General features: G+C 38.0%; 1 protein-coding gene across 4 annotated transcripts in view; it reads right to left on the bottom strand.

Moving 5' to 3' along the window:
* The window catches only part of RAPGEF2 (Rap guanine nucleotide exchange factor 2), a 165,477-nt gene that overhangs the window by 109,282 nt on the left and 42,657 nt on the right, over positions 1–13,538 (bottom strand). For all 4 annotated transcript variants that reach the window (XM_035111547.2, XM_035111550.2, XM_035111549.2 and 1 more), the window contains exon 2: positions 2,971–3,041. In XM_035111547.2, coding sequence (XP_034967438.2) covers positions 2,971–3,041 — 71 coding nt within the window. The remainder of the gene's footprint in view (positions 1–2,970; positions 3,042–13,538) is intronic.

The following is a 13,538-nucleotide window of genomic DNA, read 5'->3' as shown; positions in this document are numbered from 1 at the left end:
GAGGGCGCCGGAACGGGGCGGGAGGGCGCCGGAGGGGTCCGGCGCACCACGGCACCGGGGGCGCCTAAGACGGCGCTGTGTGATTGTATTGAATTGTGTTAATTGATGGATTTGATTGTTTTTCTATGTTATTTATATGCTATTGTGTTTTTAATATTATAGTGGTTGAAAGGTAAAGGGACCCCTGACCATTAGGTCCAGTCGTGACCGACTCTGGGGTTGCGCGCTCATCTCGCATTATTGGCCGAGGGAGCCAGCATATAGCTTCCTGGTCATGTGACCAGCATGACAAAGCCGCTTCTGGCAAACCAGAGCAGCACATGGAAACGCCTTCCCGCTGTAGCGGTTCCTATTTATCTACTTGCATTTTGACGTGCTTTCGAACTGCTAGGAGCTGGGACCAAGCAACATGAGCTCACCCTGTCACAGGGATTCGAACCGCCGACCTTCTGATCAGCAAGCCCTAGGCTCAGTGGCTTAACCACAGCGCCACCTGGGTCCCTCTATAGTGGTTGTAATGTATGCTAATTTTAAATCCTATTGTTACTATTGTGGACTGCTTTGAGTTCAACATTGCTGTTGGAAAAGCAGGATACAAATATTAAATTTTGGCCTAGCTCAGGGCACCATGGTACCTGCCCCTGTCATCAGCAGGCAACAATGTAATTTCAACCTGTGATAACAAATACGTAATAATATGATGCTGGAACATGATTTGACCTTCAGCAATGCAAGAGCAATTTTTTAATATATATAAAAAAGGAAAACAAGGCAGAGAATTTCATTGTTGCACACCCTTTCCAATCTAATTTTCCAAGTTGTTTGTAATAGTAACAGGTACCATGACAGAGATGGGAAACACACAGATTTGTTGCTCAATATTATAATAGTGAAATGTTTTAATGATAGCAGTAAAATGTGTCTGTTCATAAAGTTGACACCTGAGATTTTTACATGTATTTAACAAAGTGTATCTAAAGATACTCCTGGAATGTGAATTAACAGATTCTATTCCCACCAGTTCCATCCTCTACAGAATGGCTTAATTGCTAACTTGAAACACTATACCTATAACCTACATTCAGCCAAACTACTTTCATTAAAAATTTCATTTCAGAAGAGCTGTATTCTCATGATACGCTTATTCCAATTAAATTTAGGACTCTGATTGTGCATTCACAAAAGAAAAGATGTGTGATGAAGAATGAAGGAACTGTTACCAACTTCCATCTGGCTGTAGATTTCTGATATTTCCTTAACTTTCTGACAGAACTTGTCACAGCCAAGTAAGTGTAGGCATGTATAGTTCCCAAAGTCATACTTAGTATTTCAGGACACTAATTGGCAGGTTTCAGTTGTTCTTGAGTTCCACAATACACACTGTGAGCAATTTGAAGCAATTGTATTCACACATACTCTCACTTTTTCTCTTTCTTCTAACACAGCTTGCTCAGAGAGCCAATGTGTGAACCGACATTTGTCCATATGATTAGGAGACAACACTTAGCTAGCTCTAGTTGGGGAAGTACTCTCACTGGAGGAGCAGACTTGCAGCTTGAGGGTTTTCCTGGTTACATTTAGTCTCAGGTAGCTTCAGTGGCACAAAGTACCTTTTACCAGCTATAGATACGGTAGCTCACCAGCCACAGGCTATCCTGGATAGGGATAGTCTGGCCTCAGCTATCTTTGCTCTGTTAATCTCCCAATTTGGTAACTGCAATGTGCTGTAAATTGGGTTGCCAATGAAGATGGTTCTGAAGCCCAAATTGTTTCAGAATACAAGAGCAAGAATTTTAACTGACACAGCTCTTTCAGATCATATCTCACCGGTTTTAAAAGAGTGTCACTGGCTGGCTAATAATTTTCAAGTCCAATGGAAACTACTAATGTTTACGTCTAAAACTCTAGTTTGCTTAGAATCCAGATATCTTAAGAAGCATCTGATCCCAATAGTGGGTTCAACGGTTAAGAAGGCGGTTTCTGCACATGCTGTAGAGGGAAGTGAGGGGCAGATGGGGCTTGTCCACCTGGGAAAGTAGCCCATCTAGGAGTATCTTTGGGAGAAGAAAAGGCTAGGAGTAAACCCTACATAAATTCAGAGTGGATTCCCCAAAACAGTTGGACGGTGCCTTGTGCAACTTCTGCTACCAAGCTGGTACCAAACGTATTGCTTTGATTTCCTTAACACCACATATCAGCGAGTCTTGTCATCTGGGCAGCCCAGGACCTCCATACACACTGCCCCGGCTTGCACCCCAGGGAGGTCACTTCATTGGTTTTAACACAGCGGTTTGACTTCCCCCCAGAGCCACATTCCATTGTCTTCGAGACAGATGCATGACAACAACCTGATCTCATATCAACCCTCTTTGGTTATAAAACTATCGGCCAATGCCCTTCTCCAAGTGCCACCCCATCAGAAATAAAAATCATTAGCTATTTATACTGTAACTGCCTTTTCTTACATATTGAATTTTATATTAAAAGTGTGTCATAAGCTGCTTTGAGTTAAGTTATAAAGAAAATGGGATCTAACAACTTTAAATAAACAGATTTTTTTAAAAAAAACAACAACATTAAATAGCATTCTTAAACGACACCCAAATAAACTTCATGGTCATCACTTTTCATTGCTCTGCAAACTTCACTAATCAACAGTATGTAAAACTGTGTCAATATAGGAGTTCTATTTGGTTCTCTCTCTCTCTCTCTCTCTCTCTCTCTCTCTCTCTCTCTCACGTGTGTGTGTGTGTGTGTGTGTGTGTGTGTGTGTGTGTGTGTGTGTGTTTATGAGACCAGTGGCTGTATATTTAGGTATTCCTTATCTCAAATTTTGCAGTTTTGCTTTAAGTTTCAGTTAATCCATACTGAGAGGAAGTTTATTACTTAACTACCAAAACAGAATTTTTCTGTTAAAAAGCAGCACCATGTGTTAAAAAGAGGATAAAGCACTTTCATTAAACAACTTACCGGAGCTGGTGTTCTCGTAGATTAGACAAAGCTTCCATTCCGTGTAAATAGGAATACACTATCTCCAGATCCTAGAAATAGAAAAAACAATCATTAAAATTTTGAGATCAATGCAAATCACTTTAAATACTTACTACAGTATTAAAGTATGCAAAGGGGAACTATATTTTATATACATAAACACAAACAGCCTCCTAAAACAAATGAGTGCTAATCTATTGGACCATTGGGAGAATTACTTATTTTTACAAGACTGGGATTTTCTTGAAGGCATCTTTCTTCTCTAAATAGAAGAACATAAACTGGACATAATTTAAATGCCATTTAAGAAGATCTCTAATGAAATGATTTCATTGCCTATACATCACCTTCTTCCTCCCATGCCCTATGACAAATCTTAAAAATATCTTGCAAGCTAGAACATTATCACCAGCTATTGCTGAAAAATACATCACCAAGCACACAATCTCAGAAATTCCAAGAACCCATTATTGAATAGATCAATGGCTATATTAAAATACAAAGCACTTGAATTAAAAGGAAGAAATTCCCTTGATTAAAAGTAGATTACCTGACCAAAATATTTAAGTAAATCAAAATTAGTGTAACTCGAGCACTATTTTTTCTATATATTGGGAAAACAACATTTTTTTGAATTCTTAAATGTTTGAGGCCGCATCTATTACTGACAATAGAAATAAATTAGAGAAATTCCATTGTGCTTTATAGAATTGTAAAACCTTTGAATAAAGAGCAAACCAAGTCACCATGACAAATATAGAACTGATTCCAACTACCACCATCAGCTCAACACAGCTTTTTGTGCCACTGATTCTCAAATATTTTCCACTACCAATGACCAAAAATTAATGCCTCAAAGCCTTCTGTTCTAGACTTTATAACATCTTCTTAGCTCCTGTCTCTGGTAAATGAAGCTGTTCTGATACCGATCATTCTTAACATATGGGCCAATTGGATAATTGTAAGGCGCTATTCTACTTAAGGCACTTTTCTTATATTGTAATCTGCCCAATATGTGGAAAACCGCTGGAACACTGTCATACTCTAAGTAGAACATACAGTAACTAGGTAACGGAAACAGTGGGTGTCTCTGCATGCACCATGAAGAAAAATGAATCTCAAATGTAAGAATAATAGACTGTGATCATAAAATACAGCTGCTTCATTTACATTTTCACTAAATTATGTACAGTGGAACCTCAGGTTGCGGACATTATCTGTGACGGAGGCATGTCCGAAACCTGCATGTGTAACCTGCAGCGCTGTGTCTGCACATGCGCGTGACGCAATTTGGTGCTTCTGCGCCTTACTTCTGGGTTTCCCGCAGTCCGTAACCTAAAAATACGTAACCCGAGGTATCACTGTATCTTGAAGGGGGGGGGAAATACTACAGTATAGAGAAACTTAGGAAATTTCTTGATCCCCAGCAATATAAAGGATTATTCTGTTTAAAATTATGTTCTATTAAATTTATTTCCATAGCAATGAATAATGTAGAAGGAGTTGGATCAAGAGAAAGCTGTGCATGCCGCTCTAATGGTCAATTGTGTCTGGCAACAATAAAACCACACTCCAACACACACATACCTTTATCTTTATTTATTGTATGTTAAGAAATTTATATTCCCCTTGATTCTTTAATTTAAAAAACCTCAAAGCAATTTTTTAAAAAAGAATAAAGTAGTAAAATCAGTTAAAAACAGATATTTGAAATATTCAAATAATAATTAATTAAACATTCTACATATCTGGGTAGGCTTGTCTAAACAAACATCTTTTTAGGAGGAACCAAAAAGTAAAAGGAAGTATGCCTGATGTCAATAAGCAGGGAGTTCCCAAATTATGGTTGCTGCCAGATTGATTTCTTACACAGGAAAGAGTGTGCAGGCTTTCCCTAATTAACCAGGAGGGCAAGAGGAAAGTAATCTACATCCTACAACTGTTTTAAATAAGTACAGAGCTAGGGTTGAAAAAGAAAAGTACACTCACAGACACACAGATCTTATGAAAACAGATCAAAACTGTGAAACATTTTTCAAGCTGCTGCATAATCTGAGCTCCTGTCATCTGTTGTTAAGAAATCTACTCCACAAACAGTTGCTTTGAAGGTAGTGTGAAATCCTGTAAAGCTCTTCCACAAAGTACTAAGAAGGAGTTTCTATTAGAGAACAGCACCCCCCCCCAACCGCCCCTGCCTTTCACAGGTAATAGAAATATAAGCATTTTGTGGACCATCTCAAACTCTTCTTCAATCAGGAGGCAACACTCAGAATAATTTTGGAGAGGGATAAAGTGCAAAGAGATATTTTAGTTTTGCTTCTGCTGCCTGTTTTATTTATTTAATAAAATTTATACAGTATGCCACCTGACTGTACATGGTTTTATTTGTGGTGGTTATAAATTTTATGAGTTTATTTTGATTTCATTTTTTTTATTGCTAATTGTAGTTTTAATGTTTGTTGACGGTGAGGTTAGCATGCTGCCCTCCACATATTGCTAGACTACAATGCCATCACCCTTGCCTTGACCTTAAAGATTGGGACTGATGAGAGTTGTAGTCCAGCAATACCTGGAAGGCTAATCTGGTTTATCATATAATGCCCTGGAACCTTTGAATGAAAGGCAGACTACAAATACCTCCAGAAGGAAGGAAGGAAGGAAGGAAGGAAGGAAGGAAGGAAGGAAGGAAGGAAGGAAGGAAGGAAGGAAGGAAGGAAGGAAGGAAGGAAGGAAGGAAGGAAGGAAAATTCAGATCACAGCCACACTAATCCTAGTGCAGTACTGTATGTACCTCTGTGCTGTGTGCTTTTAACTATGTGTACAGATGTGGACAACCACAGGCAGAAGCAGGAATATGCTTTTCTACTGGGCTGGAGACTTATAATGGGGAAGCAGGTAATCCCATTCCAGCTTGCAGGTAGGAAATGTCCACATGAGAGAATTTGTAGAGGCAAAACACTACTGAATCATACACTGCACTGAAATAAATGGCCCAGCCAGCTACTTGACTTTGATAGGCACATTCATTGCAAAAAAAGGAGGTAACTGGTCGGTGTATATATCATTAATGCAGTTAATATCTATTACCTATTGGCTGCAGATATTACCACTTATACAGTACTGGGAGTCACCACGGAAAGTATAGATCAAAATTGCTAAGACAATTATATTTGTGCTACTTGGCCATGCACATGAAACCTTAAAATCTAAGTCCTCTTGGAAGGTACTATGAATCAACTCAATTAAATATTTTACTTTACAGAGAAATGCAGATGAATGTTCTATCACTGCTTGTGTATATCTTCCTTGGGAAACTTTCTAATGTACTATTTCAAATTTCCCTTGGAAGAATACTACTCTATGACCTCATTTTTTCTACATATAGCAGATTTATGGTGCATAAAGAAACAGGATAATTAATTCTAATTGTCCTGAAATGCAAAAGGAGAATAAAGACTGATTATTACAATGTAAAACAGAAGGAAATAAAAATGACTTGGATTTTCATAATAGATTTTAACAGGGGTGGGGATGTATGGTCCTCCAGATGTTGTTAGACTTCAGCTCCCATCTTCCCTGACCATTGGCAATATTGGCTGCAGTCAATAGAAGTTGGGAGTCCTTATCCTTATTTTACAGTATTAATAAACTAATTCTTGGCAGTTTTTTGTTTTGTTTTTACATTTTTTAAAAGGAAAACAAAAATTATTTTAGAATCATCATTATATTCCTTATGCACACAGATGCTCACTAATTGTTTTCCAAAGTGAAAATATTCAAGTGAAAAGCTGGTTTCTGAGCAGTACTGCTAAGTTCCAATAAGTAGCATGTGCATTCAATCACATGACTTTTTGGCATGTTTGCCATTCAATGAAGATCCAGAGTTCATGGTCTACAGCCACAACATTCTTTTAGATACAGAATATTGTACCAATATACTGTACTGCCAGTACTTATTCCTGACAGAAATTTAAAAAGTTTCAGATTTCCACTAGATGGCAGTCTGGACCAACTTTGGTCTTTGAAAGATTGATTTAAAAAACCAAATTCAATTCCAATAATTAAAGATATTCTCTTAATAAACTGGACATAAAATTATGTTGTTTAGGTGCTTCACCTGACACACAGTTTCTGTCAATGTCAGTCAAGCTGCTCAGTACATAATTTTTATTCTTTTGGAATATACATAATAGTCTTTAAAAGCTTTGGCTATGAATAGAATGAATCATTTTGAAATGTAATTGCATTACATTTTACTTTACTATAACTCTCTTCTGCTTAAATGTTTTATTGAATGTATTATTAGTTTATGTTAGAAAGTTATTATAAAATGAATTATTGATTGTGCCCCCCCCCTGACAGGGATAAATTTTGCACAATTTAAACCTCCTGCTATATCCACTGCTTAATAATTAATCATTGTTAAATGAATTATGACTGAATTTGTTTGCAATGCTGATGCTGCAACAGTTATAGACTGTGTGTTTCATGAATTTAAAAAACCCTACTTGAAATATATTTATTCCAGCAAATACAAAAAAATATATTTTAAACGCAATTTACACAATGTTGAATGTGGTATTCACCTTATTATTGTTATTTAACTTTGCAAGCCAACATGCACACAAATATTTTTGTGGAAAGCTGGCAAACAAATTTCATTAGCTTATTTCAGCGAACAGTTGTTATTCATGTAAACTATGTCAACAGAAAGACAGGATTAAAAAAAACATGCTGCATTTGTTTCCTCGTGATACAGAATTCTTGACTTTTGATGACATTTTTATTTACACACCGACACACAAACATACACACACACACACCCCTCATTTGAACATCCTTTAAAAACAACTTGCTGAACAAGTCCTTGAAAGCAAGCCACACTTTACTACAAGCTCTCTGCCCCCCCCCTAAAAACACAAACAAATCTAGAAGGGGATAATCCACTAGGAATAGCATTTAACTGAATGAAAGTAGGTTTAATTGGCAGATACAAATAGGTAGTCTGCACTGAAACAAATATTTCATGGGCTGACTCGGTAAGCTTGCTGTCAATTAACCAGAGTGAGATCAGAAAGAAAAATGGGTTCAAACCAAATACACCTGGCCAATTTCTCAGTTTAGAGAATAATGAAGGATAGTTACTGGATAGATGGGCATGCCATCTTTGCAAATTAAATGAACTCCTGCTGTTAAGTATAGAAATCAACTAACCATTACTTAATCTCGGGTGAAGACAATCTGATCTTGCCCTCCAAGGACAAAGCAAACATAGGAGGTAAATTCAGCTGAGGCACAACAATTTGCCTGAGTCTACACTCAATTTAATGACTGACTTTACTGACTAGTGCACATTAATTTTGCCCATAATTATATAAAAAAGCAAGCATGTTTCTCTTTGCTTCTATTTTGGGCTTCACAAGGAATCTATGCCTTCCAGTTATTACTAGGTACAAATATCAATAACTGAATCAAATATTTCTTTAATGGAGAATCAGCTATGGTTGTTTCTTTTTCCCAGCAGCCATTGGTGAAACCTGAAATTAAAGAGGCTGATCTAATTAAGTCTGCACAACTGGGCCATCTTACAACTAATGCAAATTGTTGACTTCCTGGCTTCAACGTTCCACACACTCTTTTTTGTTTAAAATTCAGCCTGAAGACAATTTGTTTGAATTTTAGCTAGAATTTGTGTTAGCCAGATTACTTTATACTTAGCCATCAGAATCCAAAACCTGACAACATTTGCAAACCAAAAATGTTTACTTTCTGAATATCGGAAAAAGTGCTTGCAGTCTGCAGCAGAGAAGTAAAATATAATTGTGCACCATCTCCTATAACTACTGTAGCTACTTGTCCTTCAGACCTGGATACTATTGCCCTCCCTTCACAGTGTAATAGCTCCATCTATAAGCTCATGAACTAGTGTATCTTCCAATTAAGATTAGGAATATGATTCTGGAGATGAATGGCAAGGATTGTATGCATTAGACACCCAGATGCATATCTGATATACAGTACTTGGAAAATTAATAGCAGCAACATGCGGGTTTCTTTAAGCACAGAATGAAAAGAAAAAACCACTTTGGAATTAAATACTGTATGCTTTGTTTCATTGCCATTCTTCTTGAATCAAGTCATAATTTTCTCAAAATATAACATTTTATTTAACTTTGGCATCAACTGCGAAACAACATGCAGCTGGTCTATTTGAAATATCTGTGTTAGAAGATGGCAGGGGTGCTTTTGTAAGCTATATAAAATCCCAACCATAAAATGAGGAAACGTGCCAAGTTAATACAACTTCCACATTACTGGAGCAGCATTTATTAAGAAATTAACCCACTTTGGATTGCAATCCTATTCATGCCTATCTGAGAGTAAACACTGATCACAATGTAAACATGCATTGGCTTATGCTGTTAAAATAAGGTAAGGCACAGCCATTACAAAGTGTTTTTTTAAAAAGGGGAACATTTTTTTATTGACTTACAGTGTAATCCTATCTACTTATAAAAAAAGTTAATTGGGCTTGTTAATTGGCCTTACTGCCAGGTAAAGATTGCAGTCTTTATAAGTTAAGATTTTATAAATTAAGATTATAAAGTTAAGATTTTACTTATACATGGTAGCATTAACTACATCTGAAACTCAAGAGCTGTTCTTACAGTACCCTTTGGTGTTGTTATCAGTGAAGACCCTCTTACACATATGTTTCAGTGACTACTACTGTACAGGCAAAAGAACTGTTACCAATTGTTGTGGGGTGGAAATATTCTAAGCTATCAGAGATCAGTGGGTAGGTTTAGAAAGTGCATTTTTCCAAGTCAAGTGCAAAGATCCTTTAGCACCTGTCAGTTAATGCTTTTTAAAAGATGCTCAAAGGCACTCTTAATTCTTTAACTAGCAATGATTGCTCTAGGGCAGGCATGTCAAACCTGCGGCCCTCCAGATGTTTTGGACTACAATTCCCATCTTCCCCAACCACTGGTCCTGTTAGCTAGGGATTATGGGAGTTGTAGGCCAAAACATCTGGAGGGCCGCAGGTTTGACATGCCTGCTCTAGGGGTAGCTAGTGTCTTTGGTTTCCAGGGTTGGAGGAGTGCTTGCGGGTTGTTGACACAGACACACACACTACCCATGCACACATTCACAAAGGGCACATCTCACATTCACAAAATCTCCACTTCTTGCACATACATCTATTCATGTAAGCATGTACCCCATTAATTCACTATCTATCCATCCGTCTGTCTGTTCTCTCTCTCTCCTAACACCAAGACAACCTGCAGCACACAAAATCAACCCTTCCAAACCGTGAAGTGTACAGTCAAGTCTTGAAAAATACAAGGGTTGAAGGAGTGATGTTGTTTCCTCCTTCCTTCCTCAACTTTATGGACTTTGCAAGTTGAGATCAGCGCTCAAGCTGCAGAACCACAGTCCAGAAAAGACACACTTCATTAAGATACAGTTCTACATCAAGAGTCCAGCAACAGTGGCTGGAAACACAACACCAAGGATATCAGGGGCAAGACAATATTCATCAATGTTTGCATTCCTCCATTTTAATGTATCTTAGGTTTCTTAGCACTTCATAACTTTAAGAAATTGATCAAATACAAACACATATGGGGGTTGGATCCAGATATTTCTTTTAAAAAATAGACTTACTTACTTCCTTTCACAGAAAGGGGTCTATATGATTCAGTGGATTTTCCCACTAGAGGAAGGTGGAGATTTGTTGTTGTTGTTGTTTTTATTTTGCCAATTCCTCCTTCTCCTGCTGCACCCAAGTCAGCTCCTACACTGTTCCAGAGTGCTGCCTAAGCCTTCATAGCAGCTCTTCAGGGAAAACAAAAGGCTGCAGGGTGAAGAACAAATTGGCAAATACAGTCTACCCTCCACCCTTCCTCAGCTCCTCCATCAGGAGCATCCCATGAGCAGTGACATAGCGTGGGTTGCCAGCGCCCGGGTCCACGCAGAGGAAGGTAAACGGATGGAGGACACATGTGCATTCAACTGCCTAACAGCTTCCCCATCACCCAGGATATCACAGCCACAGAGATAAGAAAAGAAGAGTCATTCCATTGCTTGGAGAAGTCGCTTTCTAGTCTGCATGGAGAAGCATTTTTCAATGGAAGTGCACAACTGTATTGAGGCAGCACCAGGTATTAAAATTTTGCTCCCCCTAATAATTTTGCATCTTTGGCAACTGCCCCTGTGCCCTGCCACACACACACACACACACACACTATGCCACTGCCCATGAACAGAACTCTGATCATGCTTAACCTGGATGCAACACAACAAGAATACAACCACATCAGAAACCCTATTGCCCTTGAAAATGGTCCAGAAGTTGCAATTCGTGCAAACTCTGGAGACCAGAGCACTGGGAGACACTCACATGTGATATTAAAACAACTACACTGGTTGCCTGTTGCCTTTTGGGCCAAATTTATGGTACTTTTGCTGACATCCATAGCCTTAAATAGCATATGCCTCAAATATATGAAAGAACATCTCGTCCCACATTAGCCTGGCTGTGTTTTGAGATCTGCAGGAGAACCTCTGCTAGTGGTCCCCATGCCCAATGAAATATTTGAAGGAGGGACCCATAGAAGGGCTCTCCCTTGTAGCGCCCCATGCCTGTTGAATGACATTGGATTTGGCTTTTATTACTGCTGCTTTAATCCATATGGAATCCATGTATATAGAGAGGGTGGAGTTGAGTATTGTTTACTTTTGTGTGTTTCCACCTTGGGACCTTTAGGTAAAGGGCAAACTAGAAACATGGTAAATAAATAAACAAACAGCCTGCATGTTTATCCTGTATCATTAAATCAGATAATTTGTCATTAAAAGATGTTTCCAGTAAACCAGTGTGTTGCCCATTATGATAGATATATAGATGCAAGTCTTTCTCAAATGCATTTTTAATTGTTTCTTTTGTTAAAAATAATTTTATTGAGTATACAGGATAATCTACTCAAGTGAAACAGTACAAAGACTTAATGATCCACCCACACATGCAGGTTTTTATATACTTGAGGTTCAAATCAACACAATTTATGCAACATACGCTGCTGCTGAAACTTTTAGCAGAGTAACAGTGATGAAAATAAGACATCCATTATTATAATGATGCCACAAGAAGAAGATAAATGTGAAAGAGGCTAGATGGAAAATTAGAGCCTGTCAACTCTTTCAGACAGAAAAAAGTGAACAGAAAATTATAGGGTGCCCCATTCTCCTTTCTTGCACACTTCAGAGACATTGTCAGAAGTCATACAATCATCAAAGGACATTGAAGATCTGGAGTAAGAAATCTATTCTCAAAGCAGGTTATCCTTTAACTGCAAACAGTGCTTTTTGTACCACAAAATGTATCTCAGAAACTGATGGATATATTTGTAACAGATTTTATACCACTCTTCATACAGAGCACCACAATGCTTCAAACTTGAGAGACCAAGAAAGATTGAACACTACGTATTATGCATTGTTTTGCCTTAAGTCTACTCTCCCACCCACCCAGTCAGTCACACAACTGGCAACCATCATTATCTCAGACTTGTGCAAATTTAACTTCAGTCAGTTTACCAAGAGCTTGGCTCCCACCAGTCTAGGTAACAGATAGGTAAGACACAAAGACTGGGTCATATTAGAACAGGCATAGGCAAACTCTAGACAACTTCTATGGCAGGCATCCCCAAACTCGGCCCTCCAGATGTTTTGGGACTACAACTCCCATCATCCCTAGCTAACAGGACCAGTGGTCAGGGATTATGGGAACTGTAGTCCCAAAACATCTGGAGGGCTGAGTTTGCCTATGCCTGTATCAGAGCATAAATATAGTCCAACGTATCAACTTTTTGATCCTATTACTTGACAGACATGTTCAGCAAACTTTGTGATTTTCTAAACTTTGAAAAATAGTGAGGTACTTTCAAAGGCAAAAGGGCAAGTAATAAAACCAAACAAAACATAAAATATAAACATTGCAACAGGAATCTCATGAAAAAGCTAGATATAGCTAACAGAAGAAGAGGAGGAGGAGGAGGAGTGGAGAAAGAAGAGTTGTTAAAATATTAGAACTGCAAAATGGCTGCTGCCTACATTAATTGAAAAGGCACATACAGGGGCATATATCTGAGGTGGAATAAGTAAAGCTATTCTATGGATAGTATATGTGTTTATTTTATGCAATTTGGTTTATACTTGATACCCAAAAAACAGGGATCAAAGCTTGCAGCAGAAACAACTAGAGAAATCAAAGCCTTTAACAGAAGAACAGGCAGTACTGGTAATTCAATACAACAACAACTCTGGGCAGCTTCCAACACATATAATAAAAGACAATGAACACTCAATGTCCCATGTTGTTCATTTGGGGGCTCCATTAATGTTACTACTTAACTAGCCAATTCCTAACTAATTAGATAATCAGCATTCAAGTTTGCACATTAGTGACCTAGTGAGACAAGGAGTAAAGCAGAACTAGTCATGATGAAGATCACACACTCAGGATTGTAACTGAAATGAAT

Source organism: Zootoca vivipara, chromosome 9 (genome assembly GCF_963506605.1).
Source record: "Zootoca vivipara chromosome 9, rZooViv1.1, whole genome shotgun sequence".
NCBI classification, from domain to species: Eukaryota; Metazoa; Chordata; class Lepidosauria; order Squamata; family Lacertidae; genus Zootoca; species Zootoca vivipara.
Note: the sequence above shows the minus strand (reverse complement) of the source record. Positions and strands in the feature narration are given on the sequence as shown.